General features: G+C 45.7%; 1 protein-coding gene across 1 annotated transcript in view; it reads left to right on the top strand.

The window, feature by feature from the left end:
- ttc7b (tetratricopeptide repeat domain 7B) overlaps positions 1-26,317 on the top strand; it is a 345,224-nt gene that overhangs the window by 178,021 nt on the left and 140,886 nt on the right. The window contains exons 13-15 of the mRNA XM_038790445.1: positions 1,620-1,677; positions 8,686-8,758; positions 10,916-11,076. Of these exons, the coding sequence (XP_038646373.1) occupies positions 1,620-1,677; positions 8,686-8,758; positions 10,916-11,076 (292 nt within the window). The remainder of the gene's footprint in view (positions 1-1,619; positions 1,678-8,685; positions 8,759-10,915; positions 11,077-26,317) is intronic.

Genomic DNA, 26,317 nt, shown 5'->3' on the forward strand with positions numbered 1-26,317 from the left:
GCCAGCAGCACGGTTCGATTCCCGTACCAGCCTCCCCGGACAGGCGCCGGAATGTGGCGACTACGGGCTTTTCACAGTAACTTCATTGAAGCCTACTCGTGACAATAAGCGATTTTCATTTCATTTCATTTCATCAATCATCATCACTTCCTCAAAAAGCTCAATCAAGTCAGTGAGACACAACCGCCCCTTCACAAAACATGCTGCCTCTCGTTAATATGTCCACTTGCTTCCAAATGAGAGTAAAACCTGCCTCAAAGAATCCTTTACAATTTCCCTACCACTGACGTAAGGCTCACCGGCTTGTAATTTCCTGGATTATCCTTGCTACCCGTCTTAAACAAAGGAACAACATTAGCTATTCTCCAGTACTCTGGGACCTCGCCTGTAGCCAGTGAGGCCCAGCAATTTCCCCCCTTACCTCCCTCAGTATTCTGGTGTCGATCCCATCAAGCCCTGGGGACTTATCTACCTTAATGTTTTTCAAGATGCCCCAACACCACCACCTTTTTGATCTCCATGTGACCCAGACTATCTGCACATCTTTCACCAGACTCTTCATCCACCAAGTTCTTCTTTTTGATGAATAAAGTGGAAATAATCACATATAGGACACTTAGGGACAGAAAGAAGAGGGTGGTCAGGCAACAACTGGTCGACTCCATTTAGAGGTAGACCGGCAATTCTCCATGGCCCTGACCGGGAATCTACTGGCAGAGAGGTAAAAGTTACAAATGAAGTTTGACCTGCTCTTTACCGGGAATGCAGTGAACCAGCGCCGTTAGACACTTGGGGCCTTCTATGAACATGAAGTCAAGGCTAGCCGGCTCACCAGCCGAGGAAGCAAGCAGTCATGAGGAAAATAGCGCAGGTAAAAGATAAGAACGGTGGACTAGCCACGACCCCAGACAAGATGAATGAGGCATTCGCTACCCACTATCTGGGGCTGTACACCTCCGGAACCCCTGGAGGAGGGACTGGAAGATTAAACAGTTGCTCGACGGGCTGGTTATACCAATAGTGGGGGAGGTTAGAAAACAAGGACTGGAAGCACCACTAGCACTGGGGGAGGTCATGGAGAACATCAACTCCATGCAGGTGGGGAAGGATCCGGAGGGATTCCCGATGTACTTCTGTAAATCATTTATGGTAGCACTGGCCCCATATCTGCGGCAGATGTTCAAGACTTTCTTTCGAGGGGGTCCCTGCTGACCACGCTGGACAAAGACCCGACGGAGTGCGGGTCATACAGACCTATCTCACTCCAAAACACTGATGCTAAAGTCCCAGCATGTTAATAAAACTATGCCAAATAAATGTTTTGTCACCTGGCATACTGGAGTCCCTGTGGCCTCTTTTACACAGCAGCCTTATCACCTGATCAGTCTTTCATCCATCAAATACAAATGCAAAATATGGTGGATGCTGGAACTCTGAAATGAAGTGGCAGCATCTGTATCGAGACTAACAGTGTGTACATTTCAGGCCAATAATCTTTCATCAGAACATGATGCTGCCAAACCTACTGAGTATTTCCAGCATGCTCTGTTTTGATTTCATCCATCAATTCCTGGTCTGTGCTCATTTTATTAATAACCTATTGATTTTTCTTTTTAAAGCAACGTTGAGAGGAATGCAAGAGGACTTCCAGAAAAAAGCCCTTCGAGCATTTCAGAGGTGTGTGTTTAAAAACCCAAAGTAAATAAGCCTCTTTGTCAGAAAAGGCTAAATGTAAATTCGTACTGTTGCCATGCCAACTAAAATGGCAGTGATATTTTACTTGCAAGCTTTACTCGCGCACAGCATTTCTCTGAGCTCTCCAGTGGAGAACAAGCACCATTTCTGACTACAAAGTAAGTGCTAGCAAATTGCTGCCAATATGGGGACTATTTTTAGGATTAATGGAAGCATATATTTGTGTAGGTGTCTGATAGTCATTAGGTGTGGCAAAAAGACTGTCACCAGAACATGGAAGCACAGGAGCGGAAACCATCTTTCTCCAGGTGTTCTGTGTTCACCACAGGAGGGATTTTAGACTGAGAATATGGAACAATCTTGTGTGAAGCACAGTCAGCAGGGTCCAGTTGCATCTCAACGTCCCCTAACTATTCGTTGCACCTCTAGAAGACCATAGCATACTGCTTACAGACTTTGCTGCACCTCAAAGACAGGGCAGAATTCTCCGCACCCCGACACAGAAATCGCATTCGGCGACGGGGTGGAGAATCCGTTTTCCCGCACAGAATTTGACCAGCACTGGTTCCGCTATTTTCCGCCCCCCCCCCCCCCCCCCCCCCCCCCCCCCCACACAAAAGTGGCGTACTCCTTCCTAGTATCCACCGCCTCAGGCCATTGCCCGAGGCCCGTCCCGCTATTCTCCGACCCGACCAGCCAAATTCACGCCGGCGTGGTTCTAACCTGGTCCTGCCGTTCGGGAACCTCGCATGACGGCTATGATTCAGTCTGGGGCTGCCACCGTAGGGGGAGGGCCGATTGGAGGGCAGGGGGGCCTCATTCGGGACTGGGGGCCATGTGTGCGGGCGGTCCAGGTCGGGCGAACGGCCGATGTGGGGCACTATTTTGGCGGTCCAGGTCCGCAGCCTGAGTCCGCCATGGAGCATGGCGCGGCCGCTGGAGGCCGTGCACATGCACAGCATCTGACCCGGATGTGCAGCGGGGCACATACGCGGTAAACTTTATCTTAAAAATATTCAAAGACTTTGCTTCCATTGCCTTCTGAGATAGAGTTCCAAAGTCTCACTACCGTTTGAGGAAAATAATTCTCCTCATCTCTCTGAAATGGGCGACCCCTTTTGTGAACAGTGACCTCTAGCCATAGATTCTTCCACAAGAGGAAACATCCTACCTAAATCCATCCTGTTAAGATTCCTCTGGATCAATTTTGCTTCAATCAAGTTGCCTCTTGCTGGGCGGCATGGTGGCGCAGTGGTTAACACTGCTACCTGACGGCGCTGAGGTCCTAGGTTCGATCCTGGTCACTGTCCGTTTGGAGTTTGCAGATTCTCCCCGTGTTTGCATATGTTTTAGCCCCACAACCTAAAGATGTGCAGGCTAGGTGGATTGGCCACACTAAATTGTCCCTTAATTGGAAAAAAAATAATTGGGCACTCTAAATTTATTTTTAAAAAACTTAACCCACCCATTCCAGGTATTAATCTCGTAAACCTTCTCAGAACTACTTCCAAGGCGTTGGCATCCTTCGTTAAATAAAGAGGCCAGTACTGTATATTGTACTCCAGGTGTGGTCTCACCAATGCCCTGTATAACTGAAACAAAACCTCTCCATTGTATTAAATCCCTCTCATAATAAACTATAACATTCTATTAGCTTTCCTAATTACTTGCTGTATTTGCATATTAACCTTTTGCTATTCATGCACAAGGACACCCAGATCCATCTGCATCTCAAAGCTCTGAAATTTCTCACCATTTAGATATATGCTTTTTTACTCTTCCTGCCAAAATGCACAATTTCATATTTTCCGCCATAATACTCAATTTGCCAGATCTTTGTCTCCTTACTTAACCTATCTCTATCTCTTTGTAGCCTCTTTATATCTGGTTCACAATTTATTTTCCCAACTTTTCAACACCAGCAAATTTAGCAAGCATACCTTTAGTCCCTTCATCCAAGTCATTTAGGTAAATCGTTAAATGTTGAGGTCCCAGCACCGATCCCTATGGTCCATCACTCCTTACATTTTGCCATCAGAAAATTACCCATTTGTGCCTACTTTCTGTTTCCTGCTAGCTAGCCAATCTCCTATCCATGCCAATATGCTCCTATACCATAAGCTCTTATATTCCGCAATAACCTATGATGTGGCACCTTATCAAATGCTTCTGGAAGTTCAACTACATCCATCAGTTCTCCTTTACCCACATCACATGTTATTTATGGATGCATGGTAGCATAGTGGTTAGCACTGTTGCTTCACAATGCCAGGGACCTGGGTTTGATTCCTGGCTTGGGTCATTGTGTGTGCGGAGTCTGCACATTCTCCCCGTGTCCACCGGGTGCTCTGGTTTCCTCCCGCAAGTTCCAAAAGAAATGCTGTTAGGTGAATTGGAGATTCTGAATTCTCCCTCTGTGTACCCGAACAGGCACAGGAATGTGGCGACAAGGGGCTTTTCACAGTAACTTCATTGCAGTGTTAATGTAAGCCTAATTGTGACACTAATAAAGATTCTTGATTATTATACTTCAAAGAACTCCATTGAATTGGTTAAGCATGATTTCCCCCTCTCAAAACCATGTTGACTCTGCTTCATAACCCTAAATTTATCTATGTACTATGTACCTTACTATAACATCTTTCATAATAGCTTCTAACATTTCCTTATGACAGATGTTACGCTAACTGGCCTGTAGTTTCCTGCCTTGTGTCTCCCTCCTTTTTGACACATTCAGGTTTGTCAAGCATTAATCTACCTTTTATCTATATTGGTTCTCTCCGATCAGTTGAATACTATTTTACAATCTAATGGAAACTTACCCAAATCCAGGAAATTCTTGAAAATTAAAGCCAACCCATCAACTATCTGGCTATCCATTTATTTTAAGATTCCAGGATGAAGCTCGGGGATTTGTCAGACCGCAGCTCGAACAATTTATTTAGTACCACTTCCCTGGTGATTATAATTTTCTTGGCTTCCTCCCTCCCTTTCATTTCCTGATTTGCAAATATTTCTGGAAAGTTACTTGTATCCTCTATCGTGAAGACCAATGTAAAATACCTGTTCAATCCATCTGCTAGCTCCTTATTTTCCAATATGAATTCTTCAGACTTTTTTTTTAATAGGGCTCTTTACACGCTTTATTAAATTGTCTTTTTTATATATCTATAGAAACTCTTACTGTTTTTTTATTTCTAGCTAGCTTTCCCTCACACTCTTATTTTTCCCTACTTAATAATCGTTTAGTCATTCTTTGCTATTTTTTACATTCTCTCCAATTTTCTGACCTGCCACTCATCGTTGCGTAATTATATGCTTTTTCTTTAAGTTTGATACTATCTTTAACTTTTTTAGTTAACCACAGGTGGTAGGTCCTCTCTTTGGAATTTCTCTTTTTCTTTTTCATTACAATATGCCTATTCTGTGTATTCTGAAGTATCGCCTTAAATGTCTGTCATTGCATCTCTGTTCATCTAGCCTTCACCCTATATTGTTAGTTCACCTCTGCTTTCTGACCTCATAACTGCCCGTATTTAAGTTTAAAATACGCGTCTTAGACTACTTTTCATAGAAATCACAGAATCCCTGCAGTGCAGAAGGAGGCCATTCAGCCCATCGAATCTGCACCGACCTTCTGAAAGTGCATCATAACCAGGTTCCCATCCTATCCCTGCAACCCCAGAACCTCACCTAACCTGCACATCCCTGGACACTTAAGGGCCAATTGTTGCCAGTCCACCTAACCGGAACATCTTTAGACTCTGGGGGGAAACTGCAGCACCCAGAGGAAACCCATACAGACACGGGGAGAACGTGTAAACTCCACACAAGGCCTGAATTGAAACTGGGGACCCTGGCGCTGTGATATCCTCTATTATGAAGACCAATGTAAAATACCTGTTCAAAACATCTGCCTTCTCCTTATTTCCATTATTAATTTCCCAGATGTGTAAATAATTTTGCCAAGTGTACAGAGTTGCTGCGGCTGGGCGGGTGCATTATACCCTACCAGTTACACTATTTGATTTTGTACTCCTCTCGTGTTGTTACTGTTTTTTTTTCTTCTTTTTTTCCTTTTCTCCTCTCCCTTTGTGATTTGTGTGTGTGCCCTTCCCTTCTATATAGATATATGTATATCATATCCTGTGTACATAACGCAAATATACTTTGTTCAAAAATCCATTAAAAAACATTTATTAAAAAAATTTTTTTTCCCAGATTCACTTTCTATAGGACCAACACTCAACTTGTTAACTTTTCTTTTTTTTAAACATATATAGAAACTCTTTCTATCTGTTGTTATACTTAATAGAATCATCCCTACAGCATAGAAGGAGGCCATTCAACCCGTTGAGTCTGCACCAGCCTTTAAAAGAGCACCCTACCTAGATCCACTCCTCCGCCCTATCCCTGTAACCCCCACCTTACGGTTGAACACTAAGGAACAATTTAGCATGGCTAAATGGCTAGCATGCATCTAACCTGCACATCTTTAGACTGTGGGAAGAAACCGGAGCTCCCAGAGGAAGCCCACGCAGAAACGGGGAATGTGCAAACTCCACACAGACAGTCACCATTACCAGCTAGCTTTTTCTTGTACTCCCAATTTTTGCTCCTCATTGATCTTTTTGTCATTCTTTGCTGTTCATATTCTGTCCAATCTTCTAAGCTGCCACCCATCGTTGTACCATTAAAGGTTTTTATCTACTATCTTTAGATTTTTTAGTTAACCATGGATGGTTGGTCTACCCCTTGGAATGTTTGTTTCTCGAAATCTATTATGTAATGTCTCTTTAAATGTCTGCTACTGCATCTCTATTGGTCTAGCCCTTAACCTAATTTGCCAGTTCACTTTGACGATCTTTATTAGTGTCACAAGTAGGCTTAGATGAACACTGCAATGAAGTTACTGTGGAAATCCCCTATTCGTCACACTCTGGCGCCTGTTCGGGTACATTGAGAGAGAATTCAGAATGTACAATTCACCTAACAGCGCGTCTTTCGGGACTTGTGGGAGGAAAGCCACACAGACACCGGGAGAACGTGCAGACTCCGCACAGACTGTGACCCGAGCAGAATCGAACCCGGGTCCCTGGCGCTGTGAAGCAACAGTGTTAGCCCCTGTGCTACCGTGCCGCCCAACCTTAACTAGCTCTGCTTTCATAATTGCCCTTATTTAACTTTAAAATACTAGTCTTGGACCCACTCTTCTCTCCCCAAACTGAATGTAAAATGCAATCATATTATGTTCACTGTTACCTAGGTGCCTGTTCACTAAGGTCATTAATCCTATCTCGTTGCACAGTACCGCTCTAGTTTAGCATGCTCTCTGGTTGGCTCCAGAACGTGCTGTTCTAAGAAACTATTTCAAAACATACTATGAACTCCTCATCCAGGCTATCTGTCCATTACCTCTTTCCTGCCATTCAACCGTTTTCCTACACAGGCTAATAATTCACTTTCAATTTTGTAAGTCTCTTATGAGCCACTTAACAACTGCCCTCTAGCAGGCCACATAAATAACATCGAGATATTTTGTTGTCCACTGCATTAGTCCCCACTCCAAAAGGCATATTCAGATTTACCAAGCATTAACCTGGGCTGCATGGTAGCACAAGTGGATAGCACTGTGGCTTCACACGCCAGGGTCCCAGGTTCAATTCCTCGCTGGGTCACTGTGTGGGGTTTGCACGTTCTCCCTGTATCTGCATGGGTTTCCTCCCACAGTCCAAAGACGTGCAGGTTAGGTGGATTGGCCATGCTAAATTGCCCTTCGTGTCCAAAAAGGTTAGGAGGGGTTATTGGGTTACAGGAATAGGGTGGAAGTGAGGGCTAAAGTGGGTTGGTGCAGATTTGATGGGCCAAATGGCCTCCTTCTGCACTGTATGTTCTATGTTCACCCGCCCCTTTATCCTATTGGTACTCTGAGATCAGTTGTAACATTTTACGGTGTTCAATCAACCTGCCCTTAATTATAGACTATAGATGTTAGACTAACTGGGATATAGTACCCTGGTTTCTTTCTGTCACCATTCTCAAATAGAGGAGCGATAGGCCCAATTTTCCAATCCAAAGGAACGGTTCCAGAATCAAGAAACTTTGGGAAAAACTGTCAGGACATCAGCATTGTTCCCTTCTACTTTCTTCAAAACTCTGTATGAAACAGAAAACTGTGTAGAATGCTGCTGATATCTTTGTACATAAAATGTTTACATGCAAGTACAACAAGCAGTCAGGAAGGAAAATAGATTGTTGGCTTTATTGCAAGGTGGTTGGAGTACAAGATTAAAGAAGTTTTACTATAATCACAGTGAACTTTGGTGAGACCACACCTGTTGTGACGTGAATAGTTTTGATCTCTTTAGCTAGGAAGCAAATACTTGCCCTTAGAGCGGATGCAACAGAGATTCACTGAATTGATTTCCGGGGGTGATGGGGTTGCTCCTTAAAGAGAGATGAGTAGAAATCGTCCATATCTCTAGAGTTAGAAGAATGAGAGATGAGCTCAGTGCAACATCATTACATTCTGACAAGGCTTGTCAAGGTAGATGATGAGGCTGTTTCCCCTCACTGACGAGTCTCGAACGAGGGAGTGTAGACACCGAAGAAGCAGTCTGACACTTCGAACTGAGAGGAGGAGAAATTTCTTTCAACCTCATTCTCAACCTCCGAGGCCTCTGGAATCATCGTTGAGTATATTCAAGGCTGAAATTGCTGTGTTTTTGAATTCCCTGGGGAATTAAGTGATTATGGGGATTAAATGGGAAAACAGAATTGAGATTGAAGATCAGCTGTGAACTTCTTGAATAGCGGAGCAGGCTCCAAGGGCCATATTGCTTGCTCCTGCCGGCATTCATATTTTTCGGCAAAAGCTAGTAAGAAAAAAATGTTGACCTTTATAAAGTATTTCATCTTTAAATAAACTTTTTCAGACTAAAGCAAGCCTTTCGACTCATTGTTGCCTTTTCTGTCACTTTCCCACTGCAGAGCTCATGGGTTATGTCCCACTGATCACCAAGCTGCTTTCTACCTGGCTCTTCAGCTTGCCATATCAAGGCAGGTCAGTATTGGACACCACACATTGAATTCTTTGACGTGTTCAGCGAATTGTGACACTTTTCTTTGCAGTTTAGAGAGAAAATGATTGAAGAGATATGTCAAGTAGAGCAGTGTAGCAGGTGAGACAAGGGTTTACCAATCTAGACATCACAAGTTTCAGGCCTCATATAGCTTATTGTTACTTTGAATTTAATAAATCTGCTGATTTGTGATGGTGAACGCTCAAATTGTTGCAAAAGCTCATTGATTCACTAATGTCCTTCAGGAAAGGGACTCTGCTCTCTGTATCCAGTCTGACCAACACAGCACTCTAGCCCAAATTATTACAGTTCCCTGTAAGGTGTGCAGCAAGTCCCTGCACAAATTGGCCCATCTGTAAGCCATGCTAGGGGCCAATCTACCCGAATGGGAACAGAGTTCCATAGCGCGTACGATTAACAAGGTGTTTCCTGCCATCGAACAATCATTTGAGTAGATCGGGGAGTAGATGGGTGCCATGGCCACGAGCTCCGCAGAGATCCCACCCACTTGGCTCCTTGGCAGTGCCAGCCTGCCATCCTGGCAGTGGCATTGCCATGGTGCCCAGAGGGTGGCACCCTGGCACTACAATCCCCTGGGAGACCCCCACGACTTCCGTTCCATCTGGTCCCTGTTTGTGGAGACCAGCACTGAACAGCACTCGGCCCAGGGTCTTCAAGGCGAGGGGGTTAGATCTCAGGGGTGCGTATTAATGTGAGGCTCGCTGTCTCACTCTAATATGCAGATTTGCCAGAAAGTGATCCCACCCACAATGGGCCACATTCACATCGCGACGTCTCACGAGATCGCTTTAGATCTCACGAGGCGTGGCGAGTCGGGTAGATAAAGGAAAATGAATCCGCCGGCCACGCAGCTTTCGGGCGCAACGCAGCCGGTAATCGCGCCCAAAGAGCCTAAAGGGGCCGTGCACTTCAGTTTCCAGCTCAGAGAATGTTACTCGTGACCTTTTTAAAAATTCATTCATGGGATATGAGGGCCCTAATTGCTCTTCTGAAGGAGGTGGTGAGCCACCTTCTTGAAATCAGTGAGGTCAGGATACTCCCACAGTAATTAACTGCGTCATCATGATTTGGTACACCTGCATAACTTGCTAAGTCATTTCTGAGGACTGTTAAGCGTCAGCCACTTTGCTGTGCATCTGAAGTCAATTATAGGTCCAGACCGGTTAAGGGGAGCAGATTTAATTTCCTGAAGCATATTGGTGAACCCAATGGCTTATTCCGACAAATTGATACTTACATTATCATTATCAAATTATTTATTTAATGATTGGTTTTAAGTTCCTCAGTATTTGTGGTAATCTGATTCTGGATCATTAGAGTTCTGGATTTCTAGTCCACAAACATTTTTTAAAAATAAATTTAGAATACCCGATCAATTTTTTCCAATTAAGGAGCAATTTAGCGTGGCCAATCCACCTACCCTGCACATCTTTGGATTGTGGGGGCGAAACCCACGCAAACACGGGGAGAGTGTGCAAACTCCACACGGACAGTGACCCAGAGCCGGGATCGAACCTGGGACCTTGGCACCGTGAGGCAGCAGGGCTAACCCTCTGCGCCACCATGCTGCCCCTAGTCCACAAACAACCACGATACTACGATAGCCTAACCAGTTGTCTCTTAGTCATCAACACCTTTTCCGGGCAATTTATGAATGGGCAATCAAAGTTTCATGCTCCTGAGATTTCTGGTACTCAATCACACATTCTCCTATCACCAATAGAGGGGGGGGGGGGGGGGGACATGACTTTGATTAAGAAGAAATTGAGAGCCAAATGATTCTGGAAAACCAGGCTCCCGCAGGGCATCAGAAACATCAAAAAATAACTCATTTGTATTTTTTTCAGTATATATTGGGCAGAGATGTATCGCTAACTTTGAACAGCTCACCAAAGGTGATTGGTCTCTTTTTTCTATCTGACTTGTTTCCACAAAGTCATGCCATGTGTCTCTTTTTTTTATTTGCTTGTCCGAGCACCAGGGGCGAGGGATTCAGTGTTTGCAAATATTGCAAACGGGACAGGCAGCAGCTCTCAAATGAACGCAATGCTTTCAGAGACTTTGTGTGGCTTGTTGCCATATTTACTGTGTGTGTGTTGCCGCTTTATCACTTTCAGATCCCAGAAGCACTGGGTTATGTCCGACAAGCTTTGCAACTGCAGGGAGACGATGTGAACTCTCTGCACCTACTGGCATTGTTGCTGTCAGCCCAAAAGCACTATCACGATGCTGTAAACATTATCGACATGGCTTTGAGTGAATATCCTGAACATTTCATGTGAGTACCTAACCCTGTTTGGTTTTTAAATGTTCATGGGGAATTGATAAGCTTTGCAGTGACTGTAGTGTTGCAGTAGCAAAGAGCTTTCCTTGGGACTGAACCAGAGCATTCACAACTTTGTTGACCTATTTGGCCCTGAGCTAAGCTTCCGACACCATATCCTCTCCATCATCCAGATCACCTACTTGCACTTCTGTGGTATCACCAGCTGCAATCTCAGCTCATCAGATCATCTATTGCTGAAATCATCTGCTCCCTGATTCTAATTTATAACAATTTAGGCTTGGAATCAAGAATATAGATTCTAAAATTGTTTCTGACCAAATTGGGGGCGACAATCGATACTAAGGAGGAGTACAACAAAATACAAAAAGCATTAATAAACTTGCAGAACGGGAACATAATTGGGAAACAAATTATGATGTCGGAAACATTTACATTTTGATAAGAGAGGTGAGGAGATTACATATTATTCGGAAAATAACAATCTGAATAGGGTAATCAAGCAAAGTATAAATACATAAATTGCAAAGTAGTGAGCCAGGTTATTTTTTTTTTTATTTTTCCAATTTGGGGGGCAATTGAGCATGGCCAATCCACCTACCCTGCACATCTTTGGGTTGTGGGGGTGAGACCCACGCAGACACGGGGGGGAATGTGCAAACCCCACATAGACAGTGACCCGGGGCCGGGATCAAACCCAGGTCCTCTGCGCCGTGAGGCAGCAGTGCTAACCACTGCACTACCGTCCCACCCAGTAGAGAGCCAGGTTAATGAGGCCATTTTAGAAATACAAATCAAGCATTCTGATTTATTTCTAGAAGGATAGAGTTGCAAAGTAGAGCAAATATGCTAACCTTGTATTGAACTTCGGTGAGCTCATATTTGGTGTAATGTGTACAATTCTGATAACTATTACAAAAAGTGTCCTGTTCCAATATATTAGGAACTTTCCATCAATACTTTACATTTTCGATAACTACTAAATACAGAAAGATGGCCACCCAAGGATCTTGCGGATTGAAACACTCACTTTTCTCAAGGGGAAACAAAAGGAACTTTCCAGAATGATGTTGAAGCTATATCTTTTCCTGAAACTAATTCAAAAGAGTAATTTCAAATTGAGTGGATAATTCAGTTCAAAGACACTAGCTGCCTTAAATGCTCACGGTATGAAAGTCATCAAACAGGAAGAATAATCAACCTGGCCACCCACCTCTTTGAAAAAGAACTTTGGGGTCACTTCCGGTGACGGGGATGTGCTAAGTGGATGCCCAAAACAGCCCACTATAATCAGGAGAAAACACCCCTCACCCTCCTCCAACACCATCAGGACATGAATTGCCAAGTGGCCACAGCTCCAGGGGCCCGAAGGGTGGAAAAGGCAACAAAAGCCCGGAGAGAAGGAATGAGGTGATGGCTAGCATGTGGGGCGGCTAGGTAACAGCCACATCTTAACGAGAAGGATCGTCAGGCCCCCGCTTCTCGACGGATGGAGGCAGTTTCTCGTACAGGAATCCATGGAGACAGGGATGAGGGCAACGGTCAAGGTGACAGAAGCGCTGATTAGCCTATAGGCAGCTCTGGAAAAACCAGCTGGAGATCCAGGATGCAACGATAAGGGAGCTCGAGAAGTCCTCAACAGACCAGAGTGACCATTCCGCCACATTAGACACGGAGATGGGAACGTTGGTGACACAAGGGATGCTGAGGAGAAAGGTCGAGGTTCAGGAAAATCGATCGCGGGCCAGAACCTCCACATAGTTGGGCTATCAGAGAGGGCAGCACAGCGGCGCAGTGGATAGCACTGCTGCCTCATGGCACCGAGGTCCCAGGTCCGATCCCAGCTCTGTGTGAAGTTTGCACATTCGCCCCATGTTTGTGTGGGGTTTGCCCCCACAACCCAAAGATGTGCAGGGTAGATGGATTGGCCACATTAAATTGCCCCTTAATTGGGAAAAATGAATTGGGTACTCTAAATAGTTGCGCTACCAGAGGGAACCGAGGGCAGGAACCCCACAGACTATGTGGCCCAAATGTTGGGTAACCTGGTGGGAAGAGACAGCTTCCACAAGCCACCAGGAATAGACAGAGCTCCCAGGTTACTCTGGTGACACAGTGGTTAGCGCTGCTGATTCACAGCATCAGGGACCCAGGTTCATTTCCACTTTTGGGTGACTGTGTGGGGTTTGCACATTCTCCCCGTGTGTGCGTGGGTTTCCTCCGGGTGCTCCGGTTTCCTCCCACAGTCCAAAGATGTGCGGGTTAGGTGGATTTGCCATGCTAAATTGCCCGTAGTGTCCTAAAAAGTAAGGTTAAGGGGTGGGGTTATTGGGTTATGGGTATAAGGTGGATGCGTGGGTTTGATCATGGCTCGGCACAACATCGAGGGCCGAAGGGCCTGCTCTGTGCTGTACTGTTCTATGTTCTATGTTCTATTGACCGTGCTAAAATTACCCCGAAGTGTCCAAAGATTAGGTGGATTACAGGGAATTTGGCCTTGGTGGGTGCTCTTTCAGAGAGTCGGTGCAGACTCGATGGGTCAAATGATCACCTCCTGCACTGTAGTGATTATATTCCATTCAGTTGATTGTTCTTCCTTCCACAAACATTCAAACCCTCCCCCACCGACGAACAGTGGCAGCCATGTATACCATCTACAAGATGCACTACAGTAACTCACCAAGGTTCCTTAGACACCACTTTCCAAACCCACGATGACTACCATCTAGAAGGACAAGAGCAGCAGATATTTGAAACACCACCACCTGGAGGTTCCCCTCCAAGCCATTCACCATCCTGACTTGAAAATATATCACCGTTCCTTCACTGTCGCTGGGCCAACATCTGGGAGCTCACAACCTAACAGCACAGTGGGTGTACCTACACTCAAGGACTGCTGTGGCTCAAGAAGGCCCTCTGGATACCACCACCACCCTCTGAAGGGCGACTAGGGATGGGCAATAAATGTTGTTCTAACCAGTGACGCCCACATCCCGTAAATGAATTTCAAAACTTTTTTAAGAATTAAGCTCTTAATGGGGTTTGGAGCCTTTTCGGGCTACAAACTCAACCTGAGCAAAAGCAAAGTCTTCCCAGTAAACCCGCAAGGGAGAGGGACAAAGCTGGAGGGACTGCCATTCAAACAAGCCCAAAATAAATTCCGTTACCTGGGGATCCAAATTGCGCACGACTGGACACGGATCCACAAATGGAACCTGACAGGTCTGGTGGAGGAAGTTAATAGGGGTCTGCAGAAGTGGAACACATTCTCACTCTCTATAATTTGAAGAAACAATGTGAGGTGATGCATTTTGGTAGATCGAATCGGGGCAGGACCTACTCAGTTAATGGTAGGGTATTGGAGCGAGTTATAGAACAAAGAGATCTAGGAGTACAGGTTCATAGCTCCTTGAAAGTGGAATCACAGATGGACAGGGTGGTGAAGAAGGCATTTGGCATGCTTGGTTTCATTGGTCAGAACATTGAATACAGGAGTTGGGATGTCTTGCTGAAGTTGTAAAACTTTTAGTATGGCCACACATGAGATACTATGTTCTGGTCACCCTATTATAGAAAGGATATTATTAAACTAGAAAGAGTGCACAAAAAATTTACTAGGATGCTACCTAGTAAATTTGTGATGGTTTAAATTATAAGAAGAGGCTGGATAGACTGGGACTTTTTTCCCTGGAGCCTAGGAGGCTTGGGGATGACCTTATGGAGGTCTGTAAAATAGTGAGGGGCAAGGATAAGGTAGATAATCAACATATTTTCCCAAAGGTAGTGGAGTCTAAAACTAGAGAGCATAGGTTTAAGGGGAGGGGGGAGAGATACAAAAGGGTCCAGAGGGGCAATTTTTTCCCACACAGGGTGGTGAGTGTGTGGAATGGACTGCCAAAGGCAATAGTAGAGGTGGGTACAATTTAGATAGTTGTATGGGAAAGATGGGTATAGAGAAATATGGGTCAAATGTGGGCAATTGGGACTAGCCCAGTGGTAAAAACTGGACGGCATGGACAAGTTGGGTTGAAGGGCCTGTTTTCATGCTGTAAATATCTATGACTCTCTCTGGCAGGGAGAGTGCAAATGATCAAAGCAAACATACTGCCCAGGTTCCTCTTCCTGTTCAGATCCCTCCCGATCTACTTCCCCAAGGCCTTATTCAACACGGTAGATAAACTAATCATGGTGTTTGTATTTGTGTGGGTTGGGGGGGGGGGGGGGGGGGGGGGGGGGGGGGGGGGGAACACCGAGGATTCAAAAAAAAGTCCAACAAAGGAGGCCTGCCCCACCCCCCCAGTTCTACACTGGCCGACCACGGCAGAAAGAGTGAGAGGATGGGTGAAACAATTGCGAGCAGAATGGATGAGGGTGGAGGAAAGGTCTTGCATAGGGACGTCCCTCCGAGCTCTAGTCATGACCACACTGCTATCCCTCTGACCAAACGCCCAAATAGCCCGGTAGTGGTAGCACGCTCCAAACGTGGTATCAAATGAGACAACACTTCGGCCTAACCGAAATGCCCACCATGGCCCCCACAACCACAGGTTCATGCCTACAACAGTTGACACCACCATCAAAATGCAGAGGCAGGACGAGGGGACACTGATGGTTAGTGACAGGTACGCAGACAACAGACTAGCGGCCCTGGAACCCATTAAAAAGATGGCGGGACACGAGCGACATAGCTGCAGGAACTGGGCCTGAGAGCAAGCTGGAAAAGGCAGAGGGAGCCACAACTAGACAAGCTCGGGCCAATACAGGGCAGCCAACTAAGACAGAGCGGCCAAAGGGAACCCGCCGCCATGGAGTGGGGGGGAGACACTTGTAAATATGTGTAATGATCCTTGTTTGTTTGTATCATTTTTGTTTTCTTCTCGTTCTTCTTTGGCTTATTGTAATTTTTAATTTTTCTTTGACTACGTTGCTCAATACTCTGTAGTGATGAAACCTGTAAATTTAAAGAACGAGCTGGAATGTGTAACATAAAATTGTGAAAGCCAACAAAACATTTTTCTTTAAAGAAAAAGGGCTTTGGGCTTGTAACAGGTCACATGGTGAGACTGCCAAGTTTGTTGCCACCTTTTAAAGCAACAAGAAGCTGTTCTGTGGAGAAATCCATCAGGCAGACATTGAACCAGCTACAAGCGAACTAAGCAGCCAATGGAATAATAATCATGCCTTGAAGGTGAGAGAAGGGCTCTTCCCATCTTTCTCCAACTTCAAATTCACCTGAGAATCAATTTCCTGGAAAATCAACTACAAGAGGCTTTGGAGCTTATTGACAATCTTCTGCTGTGTAAAGACCTTCACTTCAACTAAAACACCAACTCGTCCGAGAAGCCACAGGTCTGCCTTAAAAGCGAGACTGAGACCATCATACATTATAATTGTATTATTTTTCCCTGTATCAAACCTTTGTATGAGTGATGGTATGGATAATTTGAGTGAGTGAAACATCACATTTTAAACTTGATAACCTTTCTTATTTTTAAATTCACAAAAAGCTTGCTGCTGGATTTATTTAATTGGTCAGTCACTGAGGGAAAGAAAACATATATCCTTCACATATGAAACATCGATCATGGCAGTAATAAAACACACAAATGCTATCTGTGACAAGAGTGTATTGACAGACTGGAAATGGTGCAATAAAGGAATTCCAAAAGTGATACCAGAACTGCAAGGTTGTGCATAATTGGATGAGTAGGCTGGGTACCTTTTCTTTTGAAAAGATAAATCTCAACGATGCCCTATTAGAGGTCTTTAAAATTATGAAAGGTTTTGATAGAGCAGACACGGAGTTGATGCTTGTGTGAGTGTGTGAAACTAGAGGCCATTAATAAAAGATAGTCACTGGTGAGGTAGCAAATAAGATGGGGATGGGAAACCTATTGATATACTTGGATTTCCAAAAGGCATTTGATATGGTGCTACATCAAAGATTACTACACAAAATAAGAGCACATGGTGTAGGGGATAACATATTAGCATTGATAAAGGATTGGTTAGCTAACAGGAAATCAAGAGTATGGTGCACTCATTATTGAAAACTGTCTCCTGGCAAAATTCAGTGGAGGGCCCAGAGAGCTCCATTAGCTGCTGCGGAAGCTATTGCCTGGCTTGGAACGAGGGTCATTGAATTTCAAGGCAGAGTTTGACAGATTTTCAAAGGTTATGGGGCAGACAGGAAAGTGGCGTTGAGACCACAACAGCCATGATTTTATTGAATAGCGGAGCAGGCTGAGGGCAAATGACCTCCTGCTCCTAAGTCCTATGTTCCTATGTCCAGCAAGAAATCAAACCGGGAATTCAGGAGAAATCTTTTTCTTACCGGAAAGCGGTTCGAATGTGGAACTCGCTTCCACAGGGAATAGTTCTGGAAAATAGTATAATTTCATTTCAAGTTCAACTGAAAAAAGGCATATGAGGGATAAGGGAATATCGAAGGGAAACAGATAGTTACATGAGGAACGATGGTAGAAGACCTAGTAGAACACAAATGACAATATGAATTGGTTGGGCTGAATGGCCGGTTTCTGTGCTGCGTGTTTTTTGTCACCTCTAGACATGACTATTCCAGTGCTCTCTTGGCCCTTCTCTAACCTTGCACACCATAATCTGGAGGTAATCCATAACACTGCCGTCCTTGTCTCGCACAAAGTCCCATTCACCCGTTACTGCCTGTGCTCGCTGCCTGACAGTTGCTCTGGTCTGGAAATGCCTCCGCTTTAAGATTCTCTGATCCCTTAATGGGCACTTAATTACTTAATACAGTAATCTGTATTTGTAGTTTTTTGCAGAGTTATCTAGTCTCAGCTAGAGTGACAATAGCAGATCAAAGAGCCCAACATCCTTGAATAGTTTGGGGTGAATAAATAGTTCAGACAAGGCTCCTAAACCCAATAGTGGTTTAACGTCCCTACGTAAAGGTGCATGCATCCAATGATGAAAAAGAGTTTTCCTTATTTTGTTCTGGGTCAATTGTCCATTTTAAGTCTGAGATTTATAATTCTTTGTTAACTGAAAGCACATGGGGCAAAGAGGAGTACCTGGCATTAGATCAGACATGATCTCAATGGAAGGCAGAACAGGCCCAAGGTATTAATGGCCGATTCCTGGCGCCACCTTCTAATGGTACTGAGTGCTTGAATAAGTTGGTATCTTTGGGTCTGTTGTGCAGAATTTGGGAAGGGGGACTGAAAAATTACAAAATACAGATAGATACCTCAATCAGACTGGTTAAACATGTATTTAGTGTAGTGGCAGGCTAAGTCCTATATTCACTGCAAATCTTGCACTGACAATATAATTGTGAAGGTGCTGTAGTATTTTAAGTAACTATAATTACAAGAATAAAAACAGGATTTGGGGAAAAAAAGTCTTGTGATTAGCTGTGAATTCCTGCTGTTCCTACTCCTCCCACAATGTTTACTTCTTCATTACTTCACTCCAGTAGTCATTCTTTATGCGAGTCTAGCCATTTGACCATTGGGGCTTCATAGGAGAGAGCCCGATTCTGCCCTTGTGTGCACATTATCCAGATTAAAAAACAGAACAATGGCCCATTTCACCAACTCCTCCCCTTCTTCCCCCAGCCCTAACCCACACACTCACAAAGTCAACTATATCTCCTTTACTTGGCACCTTAGTGGAGACCTGACAGACTCTGCCCTGACCACAGTCCTAATCTGGAAATTTCCTGGTCTTTACTACAAAGGAGGTCGATGCAATGCAACAATCTGCATTTGCTTCGGGCTGCAAATCTAGGAAAACATCTGACTTCATTGAAGCGTAATCAGGCAGAAAATAACACGGAACCAAAGAAGGAGACATTAGGAATATTCAAACACTTGGCCGAATGGTAATTATAAGACTCTTGAGGAGAGAGAGGTAGAGGGGTGGAATATACAAAAGGACAGCACAGTTTGTAATACAGTATTTCATGCTACTTGTTCAAATAAGATGACAGCCATAGAATCTCTCACAGGGGGCAAAGTTATACTCCAGTACTTGACACTGATTGACTTGTATTTCTTAACTATCCTATTTTAATCCGCACAGACGTACACGACTCCCAAGTGGACAGAAGTTGGCTGATTTGCAGCTTCCAATTCACAACAACACTCTTACCTCGCATGCGGATTCAAATTCCACCCTTTCAACAAGTGGAAATTTGAAAGGGATAGTCTCTAAATCGCTGGCTTTGAAAGCAGACCACGGCAGGCCAGCAGCACGGTTCAATTCCTGTACCAGCCTCCCCGAACAGGCGCCGGAATGTGGCGTCTAGGGGCTTTTCACAGGAACTTCATTTGAAGCCTACTTGTGACAATAAGTGATTTTCATTTCATTTCAATCCCTCATAGGGCCTAATCAGCTGACGGCTGAAATATTACTTGCAACCATGACATGCAGAATATTTGCCGCCCAAGCCAAATCTTTTTTTTTATTTAGTGTCAGCTAATATTTCAATTTTAAGTTTCTTATTTTTAAATGCTTAAGTTAACATAAGAGTTCAAGTCCGACACCAAAGGCGTCACTTTTTTTTCCAATTAAGGGGCAGTTTAGCGTGGCCAATCCACCTACCCTGCACATCTTTGGGTTGTGGGGGTGAAACCCACGCAGACGTGGGGAGAATGTGCAAACTCCACACAGAGAGTGACCCAGGGCCGGGATCGAACCCGGGTTCTCGCCGCTGTGATCCAAAGGCTTCACTAAGGTGGCACAATCCTTTGGTTTCTCCAAACTCCAGTCTCCTGGCTGCACCAAGCTCCGCATGGCTCCCAGAGCTTCTTCAGAGCCCTAACCATCTACAGCACAGAACTGGTGACCTCCTGGGCTCTCCAGGACTTCTCTGAGCTCTAACTGTGTGGAGCCTGCTAACAGCCCCACACCTTTACATTATCCAGCCACACAACACTCAAACACACAAATAAATTGGAATGAGAACACCTTAAGCACCACCTATCTCCCTGATGAGATGGCCTGCTCTGGTCAACCCTCAAACTGAGCTTCAAAACTATTATCCTTCCTTTACAATTTCTCCAGGTAAGTAAGCCCACCCGCTGTTTTATGACGCCATCGATTCAAACTCTATTGAACAAACATAGGTAACCTTTTAAGTGTTCAGGCAATCTCTAACGCCCAGCAACTTAGTTATCTTATCTTCACAACAATATCCTATCCTGGGCAAATATTACCTCAAAGTATTAACATGAGACTAAGAGCCGCGAGGTTTTGCTGCAGCTTTATAAAACCCTAGTTAGACCACACTTGGAATATTGTGCCCAGTTCTGGTTGCCTCATTGTAGGAAGGATGTGGATGCTTTGGAGAGGGTACAGAGGAGATTTACCAGGATGCTGCCTGGACTGGAGGGCATGTCTTATGAAGAAAGATTGAGGGAGCTAGGGCTTTTCTCACTGGAGCAAAGAGGCAGAGAGGTGACTTGATAGAGGTGTACAAGGTGATGAGAGGCATGGATAGAGTGGATAGCCAGAGACTTTTCCCCAGGGTGGAAATGGCTGTCACGAGGGGACACAATTTTAAGGTGATTGGAGGAAGGTATAGGGGAGATGTCAGATAGGTTCTTTACACAGAGTGGTGGGTGTGTGCAATGCACTGCCAGCAGAGGTGGTGGAGTCAGAGTCATTAGGGACATTTAAGCAACTCTTAGACAGGAACATGGACAGCAGTAAATTGAACGGGTGTAGGTTCGGTTGATCTTAGATTAGGATAAATGGTCGGCACAACATCGTGGGCTAAAGGGCCTGTACTGTGCTGTACTGTTCTATGTTCCATGAACTAGATATTCGCCACAAGCCACAATCAACTTGAGTAAAACAGATTACCTGGCCTTTTATCTCCTAGCTCTTTGTGGGCATTATCTGCAGAAATTGCCTACTGCATTTCCTACATTACTACACTAGCAATTATTGTACTTCTAAAGTTGTCAGATGGCTGCAAAATATTTTGAGGCATCCTGTGATCATGAAAGTCGCTACAGACATGGAAGTCTTGGTTCTTTGATAAGTTAGTCGGTGCTTGTACTTAGATGGAGGAAGTCAGGGAAGTGGCTGTTTTGTATCTGACACTTGAAACATTGAATGCTGCTACTGTTTTGCAGGTTAGCAGAAGTAACAGCTGCACAATCATGGAACTGGAAAGCACACTGGGTACCTTTGGAGGTTACTCACGAAGCCTGTCCATGTTAATTTAATACCTAATACTGTGATACTGAATATCATGCCTGAAACGCACGTTGTAAGTCCTGCAGCCCCAAATGTTGAGCAGCAGGGATTCCTTCGTTACAATCCTGCTCTGGGCTACAATCTTATTAGGCTTAGAATTAGATTCACATGTGGGTTTTGCTGCCTTATGGTTTGGCTCGAGTCTTCAATGCTATGCCATGTAAAGAAAAAAACATGGTATTTCTGTTGCATCTTTCACAAGATCAGGAAATCCTAAAATACTTTTATATGTAGTAAATGCCATTTCAGGAATGGGAATTGAACGCATGTGGTAAACCACTGTTACTGTATTATATATATTGTGGTAAACCACTTACTGTATTGTATATATTGTTTGTTGTCTCTGCTGGCTCCGCCTGTGGCTCCTCCCCTCAGGTTCTGTATAAAGGTGGCCGACCTCTGGCCCTGCCCCAGTTCAGGATCAGTTGCCAGCAGGTTCTCGTTTAGCTTATTAAAGCCACAGTTTTGTTCCACAACTCGTCTTTGTTATAATTGATGTCACATCAATTTAATAAGCTAAACGCTTAAGATGGATGCATCACTGAAGCCTGATCGTCTGGAACTGGACCCCCAAGCAGCCGACGCCACTGCGACACTCGAGCACTGGCTAAGCTGCTTCGAAGCTTACCTTGAATCTGCCGCGGTCGCCGAAAGCCACAAGCTTCGAGTCCTCAACGCCCGGGTAAGCCCGCAGGTTTTCCTCCTTATCAGGGACGCTGCCTCGTATGCGGAGGCGATAACACTGCTGAAGGGGCAGTATGTAAAGGCAGCAAATGAGGAGTACGCTTGGCATCTCCTTGCCACAAGGTATCAACGCCCCGGAGAATCACAAGCTGAATTCCTGCGCTCCTTGCGGGTACTCGGCCAGAACTGTAGTTGTCAAACGGTATTGGCTGTCCAGCACGCGGAGCTGCTGAGCAGGGACGCCTACGTCGCTGCCATAATATCTAACTACATCCGCCAGTGCCTGCTAGAAGGGGGGGTACACGGCCTCCAAGAGACAATGCAGCTCTCAAATTCGCTGGAAATGGCCTTCCATAACATGGATGCCTTCACCTCCGACCACGCGGCTCCCTCGTGGACGTCGTGGGCGCCGCCATTACACGACCCGGGTGCGTCGCAAGCCTGTGCTGCGCATCAATCCGCCAACTCCGGAGGCCCGAGATGCTACTTCTGTGGTCAGGGTAAGCACCCCAGACACGGAGTGAGATCTGCAACGGGTAAGGAAAGAAGGGCCAATTCGCCAAAGCCTGCCAGGCCCGACCTAAAGTTTCAGACCCAGCAGCAGCAGCGCTGCATGTTGCCTGTTGGGTCTGCCCCCATCTACAACATCATCCGTCACGTGCGACCTGTGGGGGCTGCCATCTTCGACGCTACCCGACCCGTGAGGACCGCCATCTTCGATGCCACCCGCCACGTGCGACCCGTGGGGTCCGCCATCTTGGATTCCCCCGCCACCTCCCGGAACCCCTGCTCACCCAGTCGTATGCTGGCCTCCACTACTCTCAACCAGCCCACCCACCTTCCGAAGCTCGCCTCCCATCACCCTCGACCAGTCTCGACCTCATCACCTTGCTAAATCCATGATTGCCATCCGGATTAACGGGCGCGAGATGACCTGCCTCTTCGGCTCCGGAGCACTGACAGCTTCATCCACCCAGATACGGTAAGGCGCTGCTCCCTCCCAATTCTACCCGCGACCCAGAAAATTTCCCGGATCACATTCCGTGGAGATCTGGGAGTACTGTGACGCAACCTTTTCAGCACAGGGCGTAGAGTACGCTAATTTTAAGCTCTACGTCCTCCCTCATCTCTGCCCTGCCCTATTACTGGGTCTTGATTTTCAGTGCCACCTCTGAAGCTTACCTTGAAGTTCGGTGGACCCCTGCCTCCCCCTCACTGTCTGTAGCCTTGCGACCCTTAAAGTCGCTCCACCCTCGCTCTTCGCTAACCTCGCCTCGGACTGTAAGCCCGTCGCCACTAGGAGCAGACGATTCAGTGCCCGGGACAATGGCCTTTATCAGGCCTGAGGTCCAGCGACTCTTGCGGGAAGGGATCATAGAGGCCAGTACCAGCCCTTGGAGAGCCCAAGTGGTGGTCGTCAAGACTGGGGAGAAGCACCAGATGGTCATTGACTACAGTCAGACAATCAATCAGTACATGCAGCTCAATGCATACCCCTTCCCCGTATATCTGATAAGGTCAATCAGATTGCGCAGTATTGAGTCTTCTCCACTGTTGACTTGATGTCTGCGTACCACCAGCTCCTTATCCACCCGAGGACCGCCAATACACTGCCTTAGAGGCAGGTGGCCACCTCTACCAGTTGCTCAGGGTCCCCTTCGGCGTCACCAATGGGGTCTCGGTCTTCCAACGAATGATGGACCAAATGGTTGACCAGTACGAGCTGCGGGCCACATTCACCTACATCCACAGCGATCGGGGTCCCTCTTTCATGAGTTGGCGAGTTGCATTAGTTCCTGCTTAGCAAGGGCATCGCCTCAAGCAGGACTACGAGCTACAACCCCCGGGTAAACGGACAGGTGGAGAGGGAGAACGCGATGGTCTGGAAGGCCGTCCTTCTTGCCCTACGGCCTAGAAGTCTCCCGCCGGCAGGAGATCCTTCCCAATGCGCTCCACTCCATCTGGTCACTCCTGTGCACTGCCACCAATGAGACCCCTCACGAACGAATGTTTGTCTTCCCCAGGAAGTCCACCTCAGGGGTCTTGCTCCCGTCCTGGCTGACCAGTCCCAGAACCCGTCCTCCTCCGGAAGCATGCAAGGAGTCATAAATCGGATCCCTGATCAAAAGGGTTCTTCTCCTCCATGCCAACCCACAATATGCCTACGTGGCACACCATGATGGGCGGCAGGGCACAGTCTCCCTTCGGGATTTGGCATCCGCAGGTTCCCCAGTGACCATCACCACCACCTCCGACCCTACACCGTCTCCCTCCACCGCTGCTCGGCTACTTCAGAATTTGGCACCCGCAGGCCCCCCAGCGACCATCACCACCACCCCCACCCCTACACCGTCTCCCTCTCCACCGACTCAACTACTGGACGAAGAAGAAGACAATACGCTCTCGGACACGCAGGTCTCGACACCAGTGCCCACACCACAGCCGGGACTGAGGCATTCACGGCGGAAGGTCAAAGCCCCTGACAGACTCGATCTTTAAGTCCACTTCACCGCCGTCGGACTCTTTTTTTTTTAAACAGGGGGTGAATGTGGTAAACCACTGTTACTGTATTATATATAGTGGTAAACCACTGTTACTGTATTGTATATTTTTGTTGTCTCTGCTGGCTCTGCCTGTGGCTCCTCCCCTCAGGCTCTGTATAAAGGTGGCCGTTCTCTGGCCCTGCCCCAGTTCGGGATCAGTTGCTAGCAGGTACTCGTTTAGCTTATTAAAGCCACAGTTTCGTTCCACAACTCGTCTTTGTTATAATTGATCGCACATCAACGCACAACCTTCTAAGTTCAAGGTGAAAGTGCTGAGCCAGAGGTACAAGAATAGTAAATTTGCATCGTTCCTGTTTCAGATCTCTGTTGTGAGTATTTTCAAATGTTATTAACTATTGTGATATCAATCTGTATGAGTGGGAACCATTTTGCATGTGGGTATTTTCCACAAAAATTAAAGCAATCAATAATTTGGCTTTGTGCTGTTGGTTGAGAGGTAAACAATGTCAAAACATTCAGGTTAACTTCCCTGCTCCTCCTCAAAGTAGTGCCATAAGATATTTTACATCTACCTGAGAGGTCTGATGGGCTAGATGACTAAAAGCCTGGTGGTAGGTTTTAAGAAACATCTTTAAGGTGGAAAGAGGTAGTGAGGTTTAGGGAGGGAATTCTAAATCTTATTCACGTCATTATTGCTGAAAATACTTTGACATACGAGGTGAGAAATCTGCCAGGGGATTCTCTATCACAAGCCTACCATCACCAGTCAGTATATCCGTTGGGATTCTTCCAGTTCCACATGCTACAGGATTGATCATATCGGCAATCTTAAAAATAGGGCCCAAGTCATTTGCTCACCGTGTAATCATGATGCTGAAATAGAGCGCATCAAAGTCATCCTGTGCTATAATGACTACTCTGATCAGATAATTTCATGCTGTATATAATGCAAACTCATGAACGGTCCTCAGGCTATGGCCCTGAAAAGTGCTCCGTCTATCTCCGATTACCCGAGTACCTCAAAAATTTGAGCAACAGGTGAAGCTAGTTGTTTCACGCTGCTACTATGCAGCAGCAACACGAGCAATGGTCACCACTAACAGGACACTGTCATCAAGCCAAACAGACATTCTGCCTCTAACACACATGAGTAATGTTATATATGGATTTCAGTGCCAGTGTGATGCTAGGTATGTAGACCATACACCCCAAAGACTGGCGAGTCAAATCAAGCAGCAAGTGCCAGCCGCAGTTTACAATGGGCAAAATACAGACTGTACTCAAACAGCCCATCTTGCAAAACTCAAAATATAGCGTCCAGCATTAGGTCTGATTCTGTGTTGGACATTTGCTAAATAATCCTCAGTGTGAAAAAAGTTACGCTGACAACCACTTTAAAGTTGTCAGTCGGGATCACAGTGTGGCGTATTTGCATGTACCGGAAGCTACATATATTAATACACGGTGCCCTGTTCTTTGCAGACAGAAATAAAATATACACATTTTACATATTTCAGCTAACCACGATAAGTGACAACCATTCGGTGGTTCATTCCCCAGCACAATGCCTTGACCAATCAGGGTTATCTGCTTGGTTTAAACTTCAAACAATGCTTGGCAGTTATCTTTCAGTCATCATCAACTAGTGCATTTTCCATGGCAAAGCCTCTACCGATTGCCAACCAGTGAGCATTCTCTTCTCATACAGTATAAATTGTTTTCCTCTATTTCTGGTATTCTTGCAAAGTGGCCTGGTGAATGCAAGATGAAAAGCTTTGACATGTCTCAAGTTCTATACT

The sequence above is a fragment of the Scyliorhinus canicula genome, chromosome 2 (assembly GCF_902713615.1).
Source record: "Scyliorhinus canicula chromosome 2, sScyCan1.1, whole genome shotgun sequence".
NCBI lineage: Eukaryota > Metazoa > Chordata > Chondrichthyes > Carcharhiniformes > Scyliorhinidae > Scyliorhinus > Scyliorhinus canicula.